This window comes from Acipenser ruthenus, chromosome 16 (genome assembly GCF_902713425.1).
Source record: "Acipenser ruthenus chromosome 16, fAciRut3.2 maternal haplotype, whole genome shotgun sequence".
NCBI classification, from domain to species: Eukaryota; Metazoa; Chordata; class Actinopteri; order Acipenseriformes; family Acipenseridae; genus Acipenser; species Acipenser ruthenus.
In genome coordinates this window covers 15607793-15630099 of record NC_081204.1, presented here as the reverse complement: position 1 = coordinate 15630099, position 22307 = coordinate 15607793, and the positions used below count along the sequence as shown (strand labels likewise).

General features: G+C 42.3%; 1 protein-coding gene across 1 annotated transcript in view; it reads right to left on the bottom strand.

The window, feature by feature from the left end:
- LOC117412228 (E3 ubiquitin-protein ligase RNF123-like) overlaps positions 1-22307 on the bottom strand; it is a 174431-nt gene that overhangs the window by 22025 nt on the left and 130099 nt on the right. Inside the window, exon 37 of the mRNA XM_058988900.1 lies at positions 16729-16823. Coding sequence (XP_058844883.1) covers positions 16729-16823 — 95 coding nt within the window. The remainder of the gene's footprint in view (positions 1-16728; positions 16824-22307) is intronic.

The window sequence follows — 22307 nt, the reverse complement described above, 5'->3', positions numbered from 1 at the left end:
GTCGTGAGTTCAATCCCCAGTGGGGGACACCGCTGTTGTACCCTTGAGCAAGGTACTTTACCTAGATTGCTTCAGTAAAAACCCAACTGTATAAATGGGTAATTGTATGTAAAAATAATGTGATATCTTGTAACAATTGTAAGTCGCCCTGGATAAGGGCGTCTGCTAAGAAATAAATAAAAATTATAATAATAACGGATTTTGGACCCTGAAAGTGGACCCCAAAGACCAGTACAAATTGGCTTTCTCTTTCAACAGTCGTCAGTTCACATGGAATAGGTGCCCATTTGGCTACTCCAACTCACCAGAGGAATTTAACATCTTCCTGTGCAAAGTATTCCCGGATGCAGCAACAAGGAAGATTTCTATCTATGTGGATGACATTTTGGTATGGAGTGACACCTGGGAAGAACACCTTGAGACACTTGGGTATGTACTACACCAACTAGAAAAGGCAGGCGCCAAATTATCACTTACTAAAGGACAGTGGTGTGGAAAACAGGTGAACTATGTTGGCTTTGAAATAGGAACAGAAGACATACGACCACAGCAAAGCCGAACAGAAGCCCTGCGCGCTGTAAGACCACCCACTTCTGTAAAAGAACTCCGCAGTTTTCTGGGCATATGTAACTACTCGCGTCACTTTGTGGATGACTACGCAAGGATTGCAAAACCTCTCTTTAAGTTATTAAAGAAAGAAGAACCTTGGATATGGGGGCCAGAGCAAGAAAAAGCCATGACGGTACTGACACACTGTATCACGCAAGCCCCATCCCTAGCGTATCCTGATAAAAGTAAGGAATTCTACCTCACAACAGGATTCACAGATCAGAGTGTCAGCGCAGTCCTGTGCCAGATGCACGACAATGAAAAACGGATCGTGGCATACGCAAGCAAAACACTGAGTGAAGTAGAACTCAAATACTCGGACTGCTTTATTTGCCACAATATGGGCAATACAACACTTCAAGAATCTTGTGTGTGGCGTAAAAATCATCCTGGAGACACGGCACCGTACCATTGCCTTCCTGAACAGCCAGACAATCCGAGATGGTAGAGTGTCAAGCAGCCGGATTGCCTCCTGGATTTTGGCAGTTGAAGGACTCCCGATAGAAGTACGATATGCCAAGGACAAAAAGAGTGAAGTAGCACAAAACTTGGCGGAACTTCACGACTGCACTATTTGTGAACCCAGTGCAGAAGCAGTCTACGTCTACGTAGACGGCAGTGCAACTAGGAAGGGAGGAACACTGAAGGCAGGAGTAGGACTAATTTGGGAACATAATTCGTTCCAAAAGAGTTATCACCTGCAATCAAAAACCAGTCAATATGCCGAGTTGGTAGGAGCTTTGCTGGCTGTCCAAACAGCTATCCAGTAGGACATTACAGAATTTGTAATCTGTACAGACTCTACATACACAAAGGCCAGTTTTATTAACTACCTGCCCGGCTGGAAACAAAAGAACATGAGGAAACCCGACGGTAAACCAGTTGCAAACCCAGAGCTGATACTTGCTATTGATCAACTTGTCTCTGAACATGCCCTCAAGATCTACTGGAAGAAGGTAGTGGGGCACTCGCTTGTTGAGGGACCCGAAAAACAAGGGAACGACCAAGCAGACAGGCTGGCAAAATAGGGCGCTTCGAACAGAGAAAACTGGGAACTCAGCCCAGAACTCCAAGTAATGGTCCATGCCATCCCCCGCAGACAAGCCAAACAAGGACAAGATATAGCCCTATCACCACAGGTGACGGCCACCTTGTACAACGAAGAGCTACCCACAGATTTGGTAGAAATGCAAGAAGGGGATGCTACAATCTGCAAGATGCGCAACCATGTCCAAGATGCTGAAGCAAACCCACTCACCCCAGCTAGCCTACTCGATGATCCTGAACTGAAAATCCTGACAAGTCAGAAGCGAAAGATCTCCCTTAAAACAGGACTACTTATGTTCACCTATGAAAATGATAATCTACCCAGATGGATAATCCCTCGGAGTTACCGGAAAACAATGTTGCAACATGCTCATGATGAACCATGCAGAAGTGGCAATCCTCGGCACTTATAACACTATGTAACACAATTTTTGTTCCTGGGTAGTAAGTGTTATTTCCTAATTGCTTATGCCTCAAAAGTATAGAAAATGGCTATTATTCCCCACAAACTTTGCTTTTGTGACCAGGACAGTGATATTTTGAAATTGACCTATCTCCAATGAGAAAACGGGCGAATTTGTGTCTTCGTTCACATAAAGTCAGAAAAAAACAACATATGAATCCAAATTAACATGTATTTATACTAAAGTAATACAGAAATGACTACAAAAGATTTAGAAGTGAGTAGTTTTTCGACATTTACGATTATACTGTAAATCACTTTCACGAATCAGACCCCAAATGTAGTCTCCCATCATGTTCTCGTTATACTGTCCTTGGTAGCGGCGTTCAAAGTCCAGTATATCCTGGTGGAAGCGCTCGCCTTGCTCCTCCGAGTACGCTCCCATGTTCTCCTTGAATTTATCAAGATGAGCATCAAGGATATGGACTTTGAGGGACATCCTACAGCCCATTGTGCCGCAGTTCTTCACCAGAGTCTCAACCAGCTCCACATAGTTTTCGGCCTTGTGATTGCCCAGGAAGCCCTGAACCACTGCGACAAAGCTGTTCCAAGCCGCTTTCTCCTTACTAGTGAGCTTCTTGGGGAATTCATTGCACTCCAGGATCTTCTTTATCTGTGGTCCGACGAAGACACCGGCTTTGACCTTTGCCTCAGACAGCTTAGGGAAGAAGTCTTGAAGGTACTTGAAGGCTGCCGACTCCTTATCTAGAGCTCTGACAAATTGTTTCATAAGGCCCAATTTGATGTGCAGTGGTGGCATCAGCACCTGCCGGGGGTCCACCAGTGGCTCCCACTTGACGTTGTTCCTCCCCACAGAGAACTCGGTCTGCTTGGAAGGGTCCACTATGCAGAAGTAGCAGTTGGTCAGTGGGCTCCCGCCAAATTCTTGGGATAGCGAACTTCATGGCTCTCTTTTCCCCTCTGTATCCTACAAAAATACATTTATTTCACCCATGACTAATGTGGAAGAGATTCTCGCACATTTTTCATATACGATATATTTTTTCAATAACATTGAAAATTGTAAAACATTTTAAAATTAAAAACTTTTACAATTTTAAAAATTTTAACAAATTTTATAACATAAAATTCCAAGCAACAATTGTCCATCTTACCTTCCAGAGGTTTTTTTGCAGTGCTCGCAGGTGAAATGAGGTGCCCAGGGTTTGTCTTGATCCCCGACAGGCATGCCGAAATATGCCTTGTAGGCCTCACACATCTTAGCAGATGCTTCCACGGAGTACTTTTTCGCTCTTGTCTTGATAAATTGGCCGCAGACATAGCAAAATGCGTCTGCCGGATGCTTGCAGCCTCTTGATGCCATCTCAGAAAAATGCAGATATGTATCCACTTAGGCAGCTGGAACTAAACTGAAATGGTGGGCTTAAGACCCCTGTATTTATACTACTATTTATATTACTGGAAAGTTACTTGGAGTAACTTCTAGAAAGTTCTAGAAGTTACTCCAAAGTTTACTCAGCACTGAATCTATCTGGAATGTTCTGGAAAATAGGTAAATTTCAAAATATCACTGTCCTGGTCACAAAAGCAAAGTTTGTGGGGAATAATAGCCATTTTCTACACTTTAGAGGCATAAGCAATTAGGAAATAACACTTACTACCCAGGAACAAAAAAAAAAAAAAAATTGTTGTAATTAGTGTACTATTGTTGCTTCTATGGACCTGTATCAAGATTTTGTATTGTGTGTTGCCATAATTTTAGAATTGTATTTTTTTTCCTTCCTTATTTTGCTAGTTGTAGACAATGTTTTAGGAAATTGGACATTTGCTTGAACTGCACCACCTTCCTTGCCAAACAAAGGCAGTAACTAGGTTCTGAAGTACAACAGCTGTTTTTAACGCTATTCTTCTTCAGAAAGGGGGGGAGTTGTAGGTTCTATAGACATTGTCATCTCAAATATATTGCAAATGTCATGGACTTTCTTATGTTATGTTCTTATGATATTGTATCAGGAATCTACATTGAATGAACTTTAATCTAATTTGTCTAGCTTTGCCTAGAGATGACGATCAACCTAACACCTTGAATGCACCAGGCACTCAGGAAACAAAAGGCTAATCAAACCGGTCTCTGTGATTTAATTAACCCGTCTAGTGAGAGAGAGGTGGTTTGGCAGAGGAGTCTGAAAGAGAGAAAAATAGCTTAAAGATTTAGAGATTTAAGACAAATTTCACATCATATTGATTTAATACCACCATGAGTACAAGATGGAAGCGTTTTTATTCTTAAATTGCCTAACAAGTATAGAATAACCCAGGTAATAAATTCTTAAGAGAATTAAACTGTTGGCAATGTCCAATCAAAGTCGCAACCAGACATGTTTGGTGTCTAAAGAAATGTAATTTCTTATTGTAAAAATAACGGGAATTCAGAATAAAATCTGAATTATTTAGCAAAAGTTATGCACGTTTTAAAAGTTTCCCCTTTCCAGATTTTGATAAAGAACTAACCAGACAGAGGAAGGGGGGAGCAATCAATCAAGATTGCAAGCCCATTCGCTACAAAATAGCCAATCGGAGCATGCAGCGGGAAATTCAAATAATCTCTTTGTTTGAAAAGTATAAAACCCCTGTTTTAGCCCCAGATCCTTGTCCCCAGCTCTACGCTAGCCCTCTAATCTGAGTGCCCAACTCTAATCTGAGTCCCCAGACCTGCGTTGGCCCTCTAATCTGAGTCCCCAACTCTACTCCCCAACTCTACCCCCCTACGCTAGCCTCTGCGTGAGTCCCCAGACCTGCGTTGGCCCTCTAATCTGAGTCCCCAGTGCTATCCAGACCTGCTTTAGCCCCAGACTGGCTGCTGATCCCTGCTTGCTCAGACTCTAAGAAACTACAAGACTGCACCTGGAGCCCTCAGCTCTCAGCATCAAGGTTGGGGGCCCTGACACTCGGAGAAACACAAGGTAAAAGAACTGCTTGCCAGGCTAGGTAACAATACAATACTAAAATATCTATTCAGGTATTGTGTGACCCCTTGTTGTGTCAGTATGTACTAATATTTCTTTGGTAAATTGTTGTTTTAAACCTTAGTTCTCACTGTAATGCTTTTAATGTGACTTTAATTGTGTAACTGTTTTGTGTGATTTTCAAACTTTTATATTGTTGCATGCTTAATAAATACCATCTTTCTAAGAAGAGATTCCCAGTATTGAGTCATTCGCTCATGTTGAACAAACACGATTTATGAACTTTGAACAGTCTGGAATGTGGTCTATTTTTGGCTTGTTGTAATGTGTAAATCTGCCATCGTTTTCAGAGAGCGATATTAAAAACGGGTTTGTACATTACAATAGGACACTGTTTATTGTAGAGGTCCCACTGAGATCTTGACAGTCGAAGGTATCTCTTTATCCCCTACAGTTTTTGGAGGTCCTTTAATTTATTGCTCTTAAGAATATATTAACTGCCTACAATAGTACCCACAGCTCAAAGCAGCTCACAAAGCAGCTCAAATCCAGGTACCAGCATTTCAATACGGGAGCAACAAAACCCAGAACCACTCAGAATGACTGCAAATCCCACTAGTAATAAAACACACAAAGGCAATAAAAATGACATTTGAAGCTACTTACTCTTTAAATAATAATTCTGCAGTGCAGTTGGGACATTTTCAGATGAATCACGCTAAGAAAGCATCATAATTTTCACTGGAACAATCCCCAAACCAATATCTAATAACAATGCGCAATGACTTCCAGCAGACTGGAGGAGTCACTATAAAGAGCTGGTCCCTCGTAACCACGGTACAGGAGCACACTGCTCGTCTGTTCAGGGTATATTGGGTATGTTTAGGGTGTACTGTGTGTGATAAATCACACGCATTTGCCTCGTGTGTGTGTGAAACCTGGTTGACAGTTATTACAGCAAACAGAGAGAGCCAGGAGTAAGCAGGAGGATCACGGAGAGATCGATTAGGGAAGCAGCTCTGCTTTCAGAATGAGCCTCCTGTCCTCCTAGGAGTGGGAATTGAAAGCCTTGGAAAGCATTGCCATGCTGTATGATTTCTGCTTTAGCTTTCGATGCTGTGAAGCTCAGTGTTTCTGACAGACTGCGTCAGTCCAGCACTGTGCCTACAAAGCAAATTGTGATTTAGTACTAGCATGCGCCCAAGCAATGAATGGAGAGCATGCCATGAAATGATACCAGACACCAAAACCGCCTTGAAATGTTTTAGAGGAAAGCAGATGTGCCAAATAGCACTGCACATTAAAAAGTAAAGTGTTTACAAGAAACCACTTCACAGAACGATCCAATTTGTAATTTACACTTTACAAACAAGTATGTGAGTAGCCTCCATCCTGGCATGGCTGTACATGTATATTAGAGCTCTCAATAGGATGAAAACGCTGGCGACCGTGACTCAACAGTATGTACAGAGTAGTTAACAATACAATGCTTAATCACAACTGGAGGAGCTCAATCCCTTTGCTTGGAATTTCACTCTATAGAGATAATAACCTGGAGGGTTTACATAAATAAATGCTGATGAGCAGTAACTCCACAGGCAGTGCAGAGCTTGAACAATCAGTCACTTTAAATTGAATTACTGCAACACAAATAGAAACTTGCATAACATCGCTACCTTGCCTGAGTCTTGCTGCCATGTCATATAAAAAAATAAATAAATAAAATGATCTATCTATCTATATCTATATCTATATATATGAATTGAATATCGTTGGGAATAATTTTTCTGCAGAATTAAAAATAAATAAATAAATAAATAAATAAACAAACAAACACGAACCCCACCCCTATGCAATAACCTTGCAGTGTTCTATACACTGGTAATATCAAGTCACATTAAAAATATGTTTTAAAATCATACTAATTATGAAGGTTTGTTTTTAGTTATAAAAAGGAATTATCTAATTCAGGGGTCTCCAGCTCTGGTCCTGGAAAGCTACAGGATCTTCTGGTTCTCGTTTCAACCAAACTCTCAGTTACTTAATTGCACCAATCACTGGCTTAATTAGTCAAGATTACCAGGTGTTCCAGATCTTTAGCCATTGATGGCATTGACACCTATAAAACCTGAGGATTTGGGGCTCTGAAGCACCATGGTTGGAGACCCCGATCTCATTGTATATCATTGAATCCGGCTCTTTCCTTCTGTAAATGTGGATACCCCTCTGCCTCCCCCAGCTTCATCCTCGCAGCTCCCCCCTCGGTGCTATTTACACCTCTGCCTCCCCCACCTCCACCATCACAGCTCCCCCGTCGGTGCTATTTACCCCTCCTCCTCCCCCAGCTCCCCCCTCGCAGCTCTCCCCCCTCGGTGCTGTTTACTCCTCTGTCTCCCCCAGCTCCACTCTCGCAGCTCCCCCCTCGGTGCTATTTACCCCTCTGCCTCCCCCACCTCCACCATCGCAGCTCCCCCCTTGTTGCTATTTGCTATTTGGGGGTCTGCTGCCTCGTCCAAGCGGGTTTGAGGCAGTTATTTATTCTGTAAATTACATAATCATCAATACAATAGGAATTATCACATGTCTGGGTTGATGGGGTTAGTCCTAATCTGAGTTACAGCAATCATCTAGTGCCCCTCTTCAGAGCTGGTAAGAACATGTGTAGAATTATAGGCGCTGAGACATGCAGTACAAAATCACTCACTTTCCTGTGCTAAAAAAGCATTTCCCTTGAAGGTCTGCCTTCACCAGGCCCTTTGCTCATTAATCAAAGTGATGACAAGCAGGCGTTACGTCTGTGTGAGTGCACTGCGCCCGCTGCTAAACACAGCCAAATACAGTATGACTTGGCTTGTCAAATAACCATTGTCTTTGGAGTTACTCCAGCAACTCGTACACAAATACTTGTACATGTTGCAATCAGATGACGCCACTATTCCTTTTTATGAATAACTGCCTCCAAAAGAAATCAATTTCACCCCATTCTGTCATTTTCAAAACACGTTTTTACATCTGAATTCTGAAACAACAGAGGTGACAGCAATCTCACCCTGGAGCTTGTGAACTCTGTAGGGCTCTGTTAGGATTATAAAGTAGCTGGATGCTTTGCTAGGGAAAGATAACACGGGCTTGAACTGTTTCCAGTGATCTATTTTAAAATTCAAAAAGCAAAGTGGAGTCTCAGGACATGTCCTTGAGCAGCTTGGCAAAGAAGACAACAGTAATAGGCTGGTGGCTGTAAAACGAGTCAATTTGAGATTGCGAGCCTCCCAACCTCACAATTCAATTAATAAATGCATTAGCTAGGGGAGCAGTGGTGCTGCGTCAGCACACCGGATACAAGCGTTGGGAACACAGACACACACAGAGATACTGCCAATCTCTCCACTCCACTAATACACAGGTTTAAAGACTTCAGACCTCACTGAACAGCCTAGACCTCCCTGAACTGAACCTGAGCGCTGAGATTCAAGACTGCAACCTAACTAACTAAAATGCTTCGAGCTAACAAACTAGTTCCATACATTTACCATGCCATGCATTCACTACGTAGGCCACAGGTGGGTAGTTTTAAAGACATCTATGATTTAGCAAACATTTTAAAGTATTATATCTGGAACTGCACAAGGTTAAAGAAATCTTTGTTTGCAGGCTTTGTTTTCTGATAGTCTTGCACTTACAAGGTCATTTCACCTTCATGGTAGAATTGTCCCCACCCCTTCAGGGTAGAGGTCTGCTCGGGACTACATTTAAGACCTGATCCAAACCCAACCAAACAAAATCCAAACCCGACCCGAGCCAGAGACCTTTCAAATATTTGCATACCTGACACGACCATCTCCACAAATATATTCCTAACATACGCTACTGCAGCCAAGTACCTTCAGGGAAGAGTATTCCTGGTTTCCAGTTAAAACAAAGAAATAAAGAAAAAAATCACTCTCAATTAATCACATCTCATTTACTGCCTTTCCTAGTAATCCAACACGGCATGATTTACAACAACAGGCTTCTTCAAAACTTTGTTACCATAAATAGCCACACAGAAGATGCTCTTGCAAATTCGCATACTCATTTTGGACAAGCCTGTATCATACCAAACCACTAAATTAACATTCAACAGCAAATATTACACCACGACTATGGCTTATAAAACAGCTACAGGAAGGATACATTTCTTTTCAGTGTGTTCTTTTTGTGTGTGTACATTTGTATAAGACTGACTACGTTAAAATTTGTTGGGGTTTTGTAACTGAACTGTATCCCGTTCAGTTACAGGCTGTACAAAATGTCAGTTTATCAGCCGAGATGATTATTGGTTGTTAGTTGCGTTGGAAATTAATTATATTCTCTGGTTACTTAGTAAAGGCCGGCCACGCAGCATTTGACAGGCTGCACAAAACGTGACAATAAGTGGGTTTGTGAGATGATATCTAAGGGTACATAAAGACCTTTTTATTTTAATATTGTTATGTTCCCATGTGTTGCTACAACTGTTTACGTAAGGTGTGTGTATTGTTTTAATTATTTTTTTTTTGACCACTTTTTTAAACTTTTAAATTGCATTCCTTGCCTCAAGATGGCTGCCCATGTACCTGCATGGACCTCTGAGAACTACATTTCCCATCATCCTTCTGCTCACATATTTAATTGAGATGGATTTACCAGTGCAACACATGGGAACATGTAACAGAATAAAATAAAAAGGTCCTTATGTACCCTTTAAGAGAGGTAATTTCTCAAAGAACCTATGGGGCATGGTTTTTCAAAAATCATGAAGCAGGAAGTGAGTTTTAGGAAGCACTGGAACACAGAGGAAAACAAATAAAACATACTCACTAACTCGACACGACACGACCCCGAGCCATAATATACAAACTACACCTGACCCAAACCCGACACTTATTGTCAGGTCCTGTTGGGCTCGGGTTGGGTTGCAAGGCTCTACTTCAGGGCTCTTTCCTGTTAGTAACAAACCTGCCTCACCCAATGACTGTAAGATGCATGACCCCCAAGACACTGCTTAGGTGAAATGACACAAGATTTCCTGGAAGGGAAGGGAAGAACTTTCTTATATCTTGTGTTGTACCAGATATCATGTTTTCAAATAAAACTGCACAACTGAGACCTATAAAGTGCACAGAACTGCATGACTGGTACGGTTTATGTCATTAGCTGCAATCACTTTAAAGACACCACTGGATGGTCCATTTAAACCCAGTTAAATAAAATCGATTGAATTTGCAGCAATGTGTGTGCGTGTGTGTCTCAGTGTGTGTGTCCCAGTGTGTGTGTGTGTGTGTGTGTGTGTGTGTGTGTGAGAGAGAGAGAGTGTCTCAGTGTGTATGTGGTGTGTCTCAGTGTGTGTGTGTCTCAGTGTGTGTGTGTGTGTGTGGTGTGTAAGAGTGTGTATGTATGTATGTATGTATGTATGTGAGAGTATGGGTACTTGCTTGTCTACACTTGAGCACCCTCTGATTGTGCTGATGTGAAGTTGGACATGGTGACTAAAAACTACAAGGCTGGTTCAAGAGAAGAGTTGGTTGTTTTCCGAAACAATGAAGGATAGGAATCAATAAGGCATTTGATGATGTCCCACAGCAAGGTAAAAAAATACAATTCCTGGAAATCTGGTAGTTGAAATGATGGTGTCACCAGCCTTGAAACAGATCATTTATTGCACCCTTTATCCCACTCAGAAGTACTTAGTAAATACCTTGGTATCCCTGAAGAGCTTATCATTCCCTCTTTAAATATAAAAACAGAATGCTCAAGCAGTATCACGAGCACAGTAGTACCCTACAATATTATCCATGTTTATGAGTGTAGAATGAGGAGAGGACAGGGCACCCAGTCTTCCACACTCAGGCCCCTCACTCACTCACTAAACATCTTGGTATCCCTGAAAACATAATGGCCTCCTCTTTAAACAGATTGAATTAAAAACCTGTTCCACCAGTGCAATTTACTACCAATGCACAACTGTACCCCAAACCATGCTTTTGCACGAATGAAACCACGTTGAATGCAGTACCAGTTACGCCAGTCACCATTGCACAAACATGTTTTGGGGTAAAATGAAGAATAAACTTGGCTAGGCAACAAGGCTTTAAATTGATCGAATTGGAAAACTGTCCTCCTGCACAACACAAATATGTAGAATTCTCAAGAGAAAATCCTAGGAGGTAATGATGGTCACCCAACAGATTCTCCGGGGAACCTGTGATCTAAATAATCCCGAGACATACAGGTAATTCATTGTGAAGTGACGGCAGCGCACACTGAAACATGAGCTATGCAGGGGATTAATCACCAGACACTGCGCTTTAAACCAGCTTGTTCTGGGACAGGTATACAATATGTACTCAATGTGTGTGTGTGTGTGTGTGTGTGTGTGTGTGTGCGTGTCTGTGGTGTGAGTGTGTGTCTGTGTGTGTTCTTGCAGACAGTGCCTCAGTGCACAAGAGTGTCCGGGTGGAGGAGAACGCAACGCACAGAAGGATTTATAACGGTGTTTGACACTCCAATAAAACAGCAATTATGAAGAAGGAGAGCTACATAAAGGATGGGCAGTCAGGCGAGAGGATTTCTACTTGAGTTGTGAGCTCTGGGGGCTGGAGACTGATAGCTAGCTGGTTCCGCGGCTGCATCGCTCGCTCCATGAACAGCTGGAAACCTACTACTCAAGAACAGAATAGGGGAGGGGGGCTCAGTTTAACTGGCTTAAAGGACAAGGACAAGCAGAATTATCAATGGGTCCCCCTTTCAGTATCTTCTGTATCTTTACTTACTTTTTACACTTGAATTGATTATATGAAGATACATTTCAAATACAGCGCTCTAGAATCTCTTATTGCTGCAGCTTGCTGGTACCCGATCACTCGTGTGCTATCACTTTCTGTCCAACAGTCTAGCTGCAATTCGACATTAAGAAGGTCAAAATCGGGATGTGCTGAATTGAAATGATAAAGTATAGAAGCAGGTAAAGTCAACAGAGTTGAAAGGACATAAGATTAGTTAGAATGAGGTGTAGAGAAAACCGCTAACAAATCTCAACATTGCAGCAACAGAACTGGGACTCACTGAGAATGCTTGCGAAGCTCCTGCCATTCCGACCTCTCTAAATGCCTGGGCGCCAGCTAACATCTCCAAGGCTGCTTCTGAGCTGTGCCAAGGGTAAACAAGACCCTTCTGGGGCCTGTTCTCACACACTCTGAACTCGCTGCCTAAAGCTGGTAGAGATAGCTGCTCTAGTTGTGTGTGTGAGTGCACATTTAAAACAGGCTTCTTTACTCTGGTTTGGCATCTCGGCTGGGTGGAATGGGTTTGGGTTTTTGTCATTTTTTGTTTCTGTTTTATTTGATTTTTTGTTAAGAGTTTTGAAGGTCATGATGTTATTTTATTATTGTTATGGTTTTATTGAGATGTAAGGGGCTTATAAGTATTTAGAACTACTAAGAGACGTTGAGAAATACTTCAAGTAGAAATGTTTGTCATTGAATTTATTACGTTTCAGTATTTTTAAATCAAGTGTTAAATAGTTATGGATGCTATAAAGTGTATGTTTTATTATTATTGTTTTTATAGAAAGGAAAGGACAAAAACAAATAAAAATGGCATTTGTAGCTTAATGAAAAACAAAAGATGAACATTTCAAATCATAAAGAAATAGGGACTTGGTTAGAACACCTTTAAGATCATATCACCCAATAATTGTCTGCATATTGCATCAAACCATTGTATTAATAAAATATGGTATGTGGGCTTCTTCAGAAGTAAACTTCAAAACAGGAACTGCTTCAAACACACACTCAGCAGCCTCCCTTTGGTCTGATACACTCCATCCACGATGCCTGCTATTACATTTTAAAAACTTCACTGCTCCCCAAACGAGCCCTTCACACTGAATACACCTCACACGGGAGCACAGCATCATGTGCACCCTGCACACACATAGAGAGTACAGCCGAGCCCAGCATGATCCTCACCCTGCACACTCACAGAGAGTAGAGCCGAGACCTGCCTGATCCTCACCCTGCACACACACACACAGAGTACAGCCGAGCCCAGTCTGATCCTCACCCTGCACACACACACACACACAGAGTAGAGCCAAGCCCAGCCTGATCCTCACCCTGCACACACACACACACACACACACACACACAGAGTACAGCCGAGCCCAGCATGATCCTCACCCTGCACACACACAGAGAGTAGAGCCGAAACCAGCCTGATCCTCACCCTGCAAACACACACACAGAGTACAGCCGAGCCCAGCATGATCCTCACCCTGCACACACACACAGAGTAGAGCCGAGCCGAGCCCAGCCTAACCCTCACCCTGCACATACACACACAGAGTAGAGCCCAGCCCAGCCTGATCCTCACCCTGCACACACACACACATAGAGTAGAGCCGAGCCCAGCCTGATCCTCACCCTGCACACACATACACAGAGTACAGCCGAGCCCAGTCTGATCCTCACCCTGCACACACACACACACACACACACAGAGTACAGCCGAGCCCAGCCTGATCCTCACCCTGCACACACACACACAGAGTAGAGCCGAGCCCAGTCTGATCCTCACCCTGCGCACACACAGAGAGTAGAGCCGAGCCCAGTCTGATCCTCACCCTGCACACACACACACACACACACAGAGTACAGCTGAGCCCAGCATGATCCTCACCCTGCACACACAAACAGAGAATAGAGCTGAGCCCAGCATGATTCTCACCCTGCACACACACACAGAGTAGAGCCGAGCCCAGTCTGATCCTCACCCTGCACACACACACAAACACACAGAGTAGAGCCGAGCCCAGCCTGATCCTCACCCTGCACACACACACACACACACAGAGTAGAGCCGAGTCCAGCCTGATCCTCACCCTGCACACACACACAGAGTAGAGCCGAGCCCAGCATGATCCTCACCCTGCACACACAAACAGAGAATAGAGCTGAGCCCAGCATGATCCTCACCCTGCACACACACACACACACACACACACACACACACACACACACACAGAGAGTACAGCCGAGCCCAGCCTGATCCTCACCCTGCACACACACACACAGACAGAATAGAGCCGAGCCCATCCTGATCCCCTCAATCAAAAAGACCACTTCAGCAAATCACACTTCCATTTTGTGATTCAGGCTCCTAAGAACAAATCAACTTGCTATTGTTCTATATGCTGCGACTCCCACAGTTCTGAACATGGATGATTTATTTGCCCCTGAATGCGTCTGTCTCTGAACAGGTGCAGATACAGTGTGTGATGTTTCTGCACTGCTCGTGTTTCTGCAATGTGTGGCACACTTCACGTAGGCAATATTTCCTTTCTTATTGGATGCTTTGATTAATAACCCACTGAAATATGAGCTTCCGATCATGCTCGATTATTATACATACATATATATATATATATATATATATATATATATATATATATATATATATATATATGCTGTATGTATAGACTGTATGGAGTGTTGAGCTCTCTGTATGATACGAAAGTTGTAGTGAACATAAGAACACAGAAGAACATGTACAAATGAGAGGAGGCCATTTGGCCCATCTACGCGTGTCTGGTTGAAGATATTTCTCTACAGTGTCACACACAGTTAAATAGCAAGTAGCTGCAAAATTCATTAAATTTTTTTTTTTGTAAAAGTCCTTTGCTTCTTATGATGTTTTAATAGTGATTGGTTCTGATAGCAATTACTCAAATACAGTCAGCACTCACATATCCAACCCTATAGAATTGACTTCAGTGACGGTTAAACGCGTGTGACGCGTATCTGATTATTTCATTTAGGCCCGTTCCAACCCTTGCCCGTTTTTCAGGGAACACAAAAAAGATACCAAAAATACTTATCTGAAAGGACTTTGTTTTAAAATAAGTAGGCTTCCATTTAGATGTATTGTATTGGTTTTGTTGGTACACTACTGTATTTTCAACAGAAGTAGTATTTTAATTCAGAACGATATGATTCTGAAAATATCCCTTGCCAAAACCAGAGAGATGACACGTTAACTGTAATACAGTACATACTTTTGAATCCATACAGATTGTAGCGGTATTTAAAATTTCCCATTAACGACCTAACAGCAATATGTAACACAGGCTCGATCACAATGTATCTTCACAACAGAAAGAGCCAGTGCCATCTAGTGATCAGTTAAAACTACCTAAGGGAATGTAAACAAACTGGCAGGGCAATGGGGCCCATTGTGTGTGTGCACAAAGGACTATGGAAGAAGGTAGTAAACATTGATCCAGGAACGCTAAGTCAGTCTAAAATTGAACAGGACTGTCTGTAGCACTGCAAGCAAAACAGAAATGCTATACTGCAGTGGTTGAAGATTATATCATTTGAAACAGTGTACTGCAGTGAACAATAACAGGGGATGTATCGGAGTTCTGAGATAAACTACAGGGCTGGCAGAACGTTGCTCTCTGCAGCTCATCCACATGTGTCGTGCCTTACCCAGCTGCTCGGATCTGCTCTGGTCTGCTCTTATTATCAACAAGTAATGTATTAAATTAGAGTTTAGGACTTGAACATACACTCCCTGGTCACTTCATTAGGACCCGTACCTGATATTAGGCTGAGCAACAGCCTTGCCATGGCATAGGTTTGTTAAGCACACTGTTATAAGTAAATGTGCATTTCTGTGAGGCTTGGTCAGTTGTACTTGTATTAGTATTTTGGGATTGAATATTTTCTTTTAAGTCAATTTCTGCTGCCATGTGCGGTGGTAACGTCAACTAAATAACTTTAAAATACCAATAAAAATGAAATTAGGAAAATAAGACGCCCTGCCAAACCCAGGATACTAAGCTTAAAATCATGCTTAGAATTAGTATTGGGGAAAACTGTTACACAATCCCCACTGGTGAAATCTGTGAAGAGCCAATGCATTAACCATCAACAATTAGCTGACAATTTACTTTACTTCCAACACACACTCAAAACCACCACAGAGCGAAAGAAGATGAAAGAACACATCATATTCCCGGAAAAGATAACAGCACTTAAAAAACCACAAGACACACAGCTGTGATCCCTCTGCATTCGGGATCTAAAAACACAAGACACACAGCTGTGATCCCTCTACATCCCTGGATCTAAAAACACAAGACACACAGCTGTGATCCCTCTACATCCAGGATCTAAAAACACAAGACACACAGCTGTGATCCTCTAACAAACCTGGATCTAAAAACACAAGACACACAGCTGTGATCCCTCTACATCACCCAGATCTAAAAACACAAGACACACAGCTGTGATCCCTCTACATCCCTGGATCTAAAAACACAAGACACACAGCTGTGATCCACTGACATCCCTGGACCTAAAACCCAAGACACACAGCTGTGATCCCTCTACATCTCCGTACGTGCTCCCAGACTCCAAGAACTCCTTCGAACTTACAGCTCTTTGAATACAATCTGATAATAATGAAGAGGGGAGAGTACACAGCACTCGCCCATGTGAGTAGGGTACACAGCACTCGCCCATGTGAGTAGGGTACACAGCACTCGCCCATGTGAGTAGGGTACACAGCACTCGCCCATGTGAGTAGGGTACACAGCACTCGCCCATGTGAGTAGAGTACACAGCACTCGCCCATGTGAAGAGTATGGTCAGGACTCACCGCAGCACTGGCAGCAGCCTCCTTGGACTCGTTGGTCAGGAAGGACAGCATCCTCTCCACCTTCTGCTGCTCCTCTGGGCTGATGTAATCTGTGTCTGGGAGGGAGAGAGAAAGAGAGTGGCACACAGTCACCATGGGAGACACCACCAGTACTGCTCATCGTCACTAAAGACCAATACAACACAGTGATGATACAATAGCGGTATTTTGGAAGATGTTTTTTTTTAGGATCCTGATGAAAAAAGTAGACACCATTATGAGCTGATCATGTCCCTCCCTCTACATGCTAAACATGATAACTGCCTTGAAGTTGCACCAAACTTTTATCATAGCCTCCTTTTAGATGTTTAGGATTGCATTTGGCTATAATGAGACAAACTCTGGAACCTTATTACACAGCGATGAGGACCTCTGTGTGCCCCTGCTCTGGTTTCATTCAAAGAGAGAGACAGCACCTCAAGCAGAAATGGACGGTTGTGCTGAATTGGGTTTGTATTCATGAAGTGTGACTGTTAGGTTTGTATATGATGATCAGAACCGCAATGCACTTTACATAACATGAGCAGTTGTGCCAAACTTGTGGATTTGTGAGTGGAGTAAAGTCCATGGGGGATAGCTTGAGACCGCTGACCAAACTCACTTCACTTGACCTGACCTGACCTCCTGGATGATTCCAGACCTCCTGGACGATTCCAGACCTCCTGGACGATTCCAGACCTCCATAGAGTCTAGTGCCATATTTGAGATTCCAAAGTCTAGTTTTCAAAGTAAATCTATAAGCCAAGAACACACCTCACACCACAAGAGGCTACGAACACCATGACTGCAATACATCAGAGATGACTGGAAGGAAGGAGGCCATTCAGAACATCCATTCATCATCCTTTTTAATGGATCACTTCCCCCCCAGGTAGCGACTAATTACTGCTGAAATTAACTGAGTTCCTACCTCCTCTCCCAGTAGGCTTCAGCAATTGCTGAATTAATTACACCGTCTAACAAATTATTATTATTTTTTTGGTTCCTGGGTAGTAAGTGTTATTTCCTAATTGCTTATGCCTCAAAAGTATAGAAAATGGCTATTATTCCCCACAAACTTTGCTTTTGTGACCAGGACAGTGATATTTTGAAATTTACCTATTTTCCAGAACATTCCAGATAGATTCAGTGCTGAGTAAACTTGGACTAACTTCTAGAACTTTCTAGAACTTTCCAGTAATATAAATAGTAGTACAAATACAGGGGCCTTAAGCCCACCAGTTCAGTTTAGTTCCAGCTGCCTAAGTGGATACATATCTGCATTTTGCTGAGATGGCATCAAGGTCATAGGAGACTTCAAAATGGTGGCATTCCTGATGGGTCTCCAAGGCGGTTTTACCAAGTTTCCCTGCTATCTTTGCCTTTGGGACAGCAGGGACACCAAGGCGCACTACCACAGGCGGGACTGGCCACAGCGGACCGAGTTCTCTGTGGGGAAGAACAACGTCAAGTGGGAGCCACTGGTGGACCCCCGGCAGGTGCTGATGCCACCACTGCACATCAAATTGGGCCTTATGAAACAATTTGTCAGAGCTCTAGATAAGGAGTCGGCAGCCTTCAAGTACCTTCAAGACTTCTTCCCTAAGCTGTCTGAGGCAAAGGTCAAAGCCGGTGTCTTCGTCGGACCACAGATAAAGAAGATCCTGGAGTGCAATGAATTCCCCAAGAAGCTCACTAGTAAGGAGAAAGCGGCTTGGAACAGCTTTGTCGCAGTGGTTCGGGGCTTCCTGGGCAATCACAAGGCCGAAAACTATGTGGAGCTGGTTGAGACTCTGGTGAAGAACTACGGCACAATGGGCTGTAGGATGTCCCTCAAAGTCCATATCCTTGATGCTCATCTTGATAAATTCAAGGAGAACATGGGAGCGTACTTGGAGGAGCAAGGCGAGCGCTTCCACCAGGATATACTGGACTTTGAACGCCGCTACCAAGGACAGTATAACGAGAACATGATGGGAGACTACATTTGGGGGCTGATTCGTGAAAGTGATTTACAGTATAATCGTAAATCTCGAAAAACTACTCACTTCTAAATCTTTTGTAGTCATTTTTGTATTACTTTAGTATAAATACATGTTAATTTGGATTCATATGTTGTTTTTTTCTGACTTTATGTGAACGAAAAGACACAAATTCGCCCATTTTCTCACTGGAAATAGGTACATTTCAAAATATCACTGTCCTGGTCACAAAAGCAAAGTTTATGGGGAATAATAGCCATTTTCTATACTTTTGAGGCATAAACAATTAGGAAATAACACTTACTACCCAGGAACAAAAATTGTGTTACATAGTGTTATTCCTGGACTTGGGTTCTGAAGCTCTCGTTTCAGCTGTGCCCCATCACACCCTTCGGGACGGGGTTGAAGCAGGGGTTCGGGTTCTGAAGCTCTCATTTCAGCTGTGCCCCATCACACCCTTCGGGACGGGGTTGAAGCAGGGGCTCGGGTTCTGAAGCTCTCATTTCAGCTGTGCCCCATCACACCCTTCGGGACGGGGCTGAAGCAGGGGCTCGGGTTCTGAAGCTCTCATTTCAGCTGTGCCCCATCACACCCTTCGGGATGGGGTTGAAGCAGGGGCTTGGGTTCTGAAGCTCTCGTTTCAGCTGTGCCCCATCACACCCTTCGGGATGGGGTTGAAGCAGGGGCTCGGGTTCTGAAGCTCACGTTTCAGCTGTGCCCCATCACACCCTTCGGGACGGGGTTGAAGCAGGGGCTCGGGTTCTGAAGCTCTTGTTTCATAGGGGGGCGCGGGGCGGGATTTAAACTCAGTGCCGGAGAAGCCAGTCCTTCATGTAACCTTGTTTCCTTTTCTTTTCCTGACAAGTGTCAGTGCCGCCCCCGCGTTCACATTCATTTAGTTCTGGAGGTCAGGGGCGCTGCAGCAGGGGTGGGACATTTAGCACCATGACATTTTATTTGGCCGTTTTGTGTTCTCACTAGGGCTGCCATTTGTCCTCCTTTAAGTCATCTTTACTAATGAAGAGGGTGTAATATGACATCATTTTTGTCTCATTTCAGGAGATCACTATAAAAATGATATTGGGAGTGTTCCTTGTTATAGTTTTAAACAAGGCTTGACAACTCAGCCCACTGAAATGAATTGAGAGGCAAGGGCTGGATGCAAATCGCTAACCTCAGCGTTCAAAAACCAGCGTGTTACCATTTAACTAAATAGCAAGCTCTCCAATTGAGAGGTAAGTGTCTTCTGCTGATGTCAGTATTATTAACTGAAGGCGATCCATTACGAAGGATCAGAGTTAACTAAAGTATTCTTCTTGGTGTTTGGATTCACTTTGTGCCATTTTCTGTCTCAGTGATCACATCCTGGTGTTTCTTTAAATCTCAGAAGCTTAACGCCCCTGTGGCCTCTAGAGCTCTCAAAATCATGTCTATTCTAATATCTTGTCCCATGTATGGATGCAAGAAATAGCTCATTTTATGTGGTATTTCTTACTGATATATTCCTTACATCCACTAGGACAGGGTGCTACAGGGGGCATGCTAGACATGAGTCCAAGAGCTCTACTGAGGCCACAAGGGGTGCTTTAAACTTCTGCATTGTAAAAAGTCACTGGCATGTGATGACAGAATACAGAAAATAAATGATAAACAACAAGAAGCACACATTAACTGTGATGTGATCATACCCATAGCAAGTTGCCCTAACAACAATAATATGACAGCAGAACACAGTATACTGGGGTGTTACAATATACAGCATGTGGTATTGGGTTTTAAGAAATAATGCAAAACAGCGAGAATGGCCCTTATAAATGTATAAAACACACATTAGAAATCATCTTTCTGACAAAGTAATGTATATACCTTTTTGCAAGGGACCAGGTTGTGACTGTGTTACTTCCCATCTGCACATTACCATTGCGACAGAGTGTTTTCTATTAGATTACATGAATGTGATGCTGTGTGCTTGTAAAACCCTTACACTACTTCAAAACTGCAATATAAAACCTTTACACTAGTGCAATACTGCAATATAAAACCCTAAACACTACTGCAATACTGTAATATAAAACCTTTACACTACTGCAATACAAAACCCTAAACACTACTGCAATACTGCAATATAAAACCTTTACACTACTGCAATACAAAACCCTAAACACTACTGCAATACTGCAATATAAAACCCTTACACTACTGCAATACTGCAATATAAAACCTTTACACTACTGCAATACAAAACCCTTACACTACTGCAATATAAAACCCTTATACTAGTGCAATATAAAACCATAACACTACTGCAAAACTGCAATATAAAACCTTTACACTAGTGCAATACTGCAATATAAAACCCTAAACACTACTGCAATACTGCAATATAAAACCTTTACACTACTGCAATACAAAACCCTAAACACTACTGCAATACTGCAATATAAAACCTTTACACTACTGCAATACAAAACCCTAAACACTACTGCAATATGCAATATAAAACCCTTACACTACTGCAATAATGCAATATAAAAACCTAAACACTACTGCAATACTGCAATATAAAACCATAACACTACTGCAATACAAAACCCTAAACACTACTGCAATACTGCTATATAAAACCTTTACACTACTGCAATACTGCTATATAAAACCTTTACACTACTGCAATATAAAACCTTTACACTACTGCAATACTGCAATATAAAATGCTGCAACATAAAAAGCAGAACAAGATAGATGATCTTTGATTTAAGGGCCTCAATTATGAATTAAATTCAATTAATTAGTTCAATTAATTGTGTGGATATTGGAGAGGGGATACATTTGCTTGTCATTGTTATATACAATGTTTATATAGTTGTGAGAGTTGCCTGTTATATATGGTGTCTGAATATTTCATATGATTTTTCCAATGCTTTTAAGAAAGCAATATTGGGGTGTACAGTAGTGTGCTAATGTATTAGAACACCTCAAGATTTGTTATTTATATCTTTTATAGACTTACCTGCATGAAAAACACTGGGTGTGAGAATCTCAATTTCTGTGATATACAAACAATAGGCCATTTTGTGCTTTAATTAGGCATCTTAAACAACTTCTAAAAAGTCTCCTGCATTTTACCATGTGTGGCTCTGTGTTCCCTTTCTCTTACTATTCTAGATTACACTAATTGCATGTGTGGCCTGTTAAAGTCATCCATTCAATTACTAATTTGCCTATTATGACAATTTTCCAAGACTTTCAGTTGCAGTGGTTTGATTTCATATGCACAACACATGAAAGCAGAAGCATTGGGGTGTTGTAATAACTGTGCACACCACTGTATGCTGAAAGAGGAAGTCCAGATCACTAAAGAGCAACCCCACCTTTCCTCTGTGAAGTGATGCACTGTGAATATTGTTTAGATTAACACCCAAGAGGAATTCAATAATTAGATTTCATACTGCAGTGAATCCAAACTCTTGAATCTTCAGTAATTAAGATGAATAAACTCATTCTTCTTCCAGTTTTACACCACATGCCACACGCCAGATTAAATCTGCCTTGCTCCTGCACAGAATGAAAGCTTGTCCA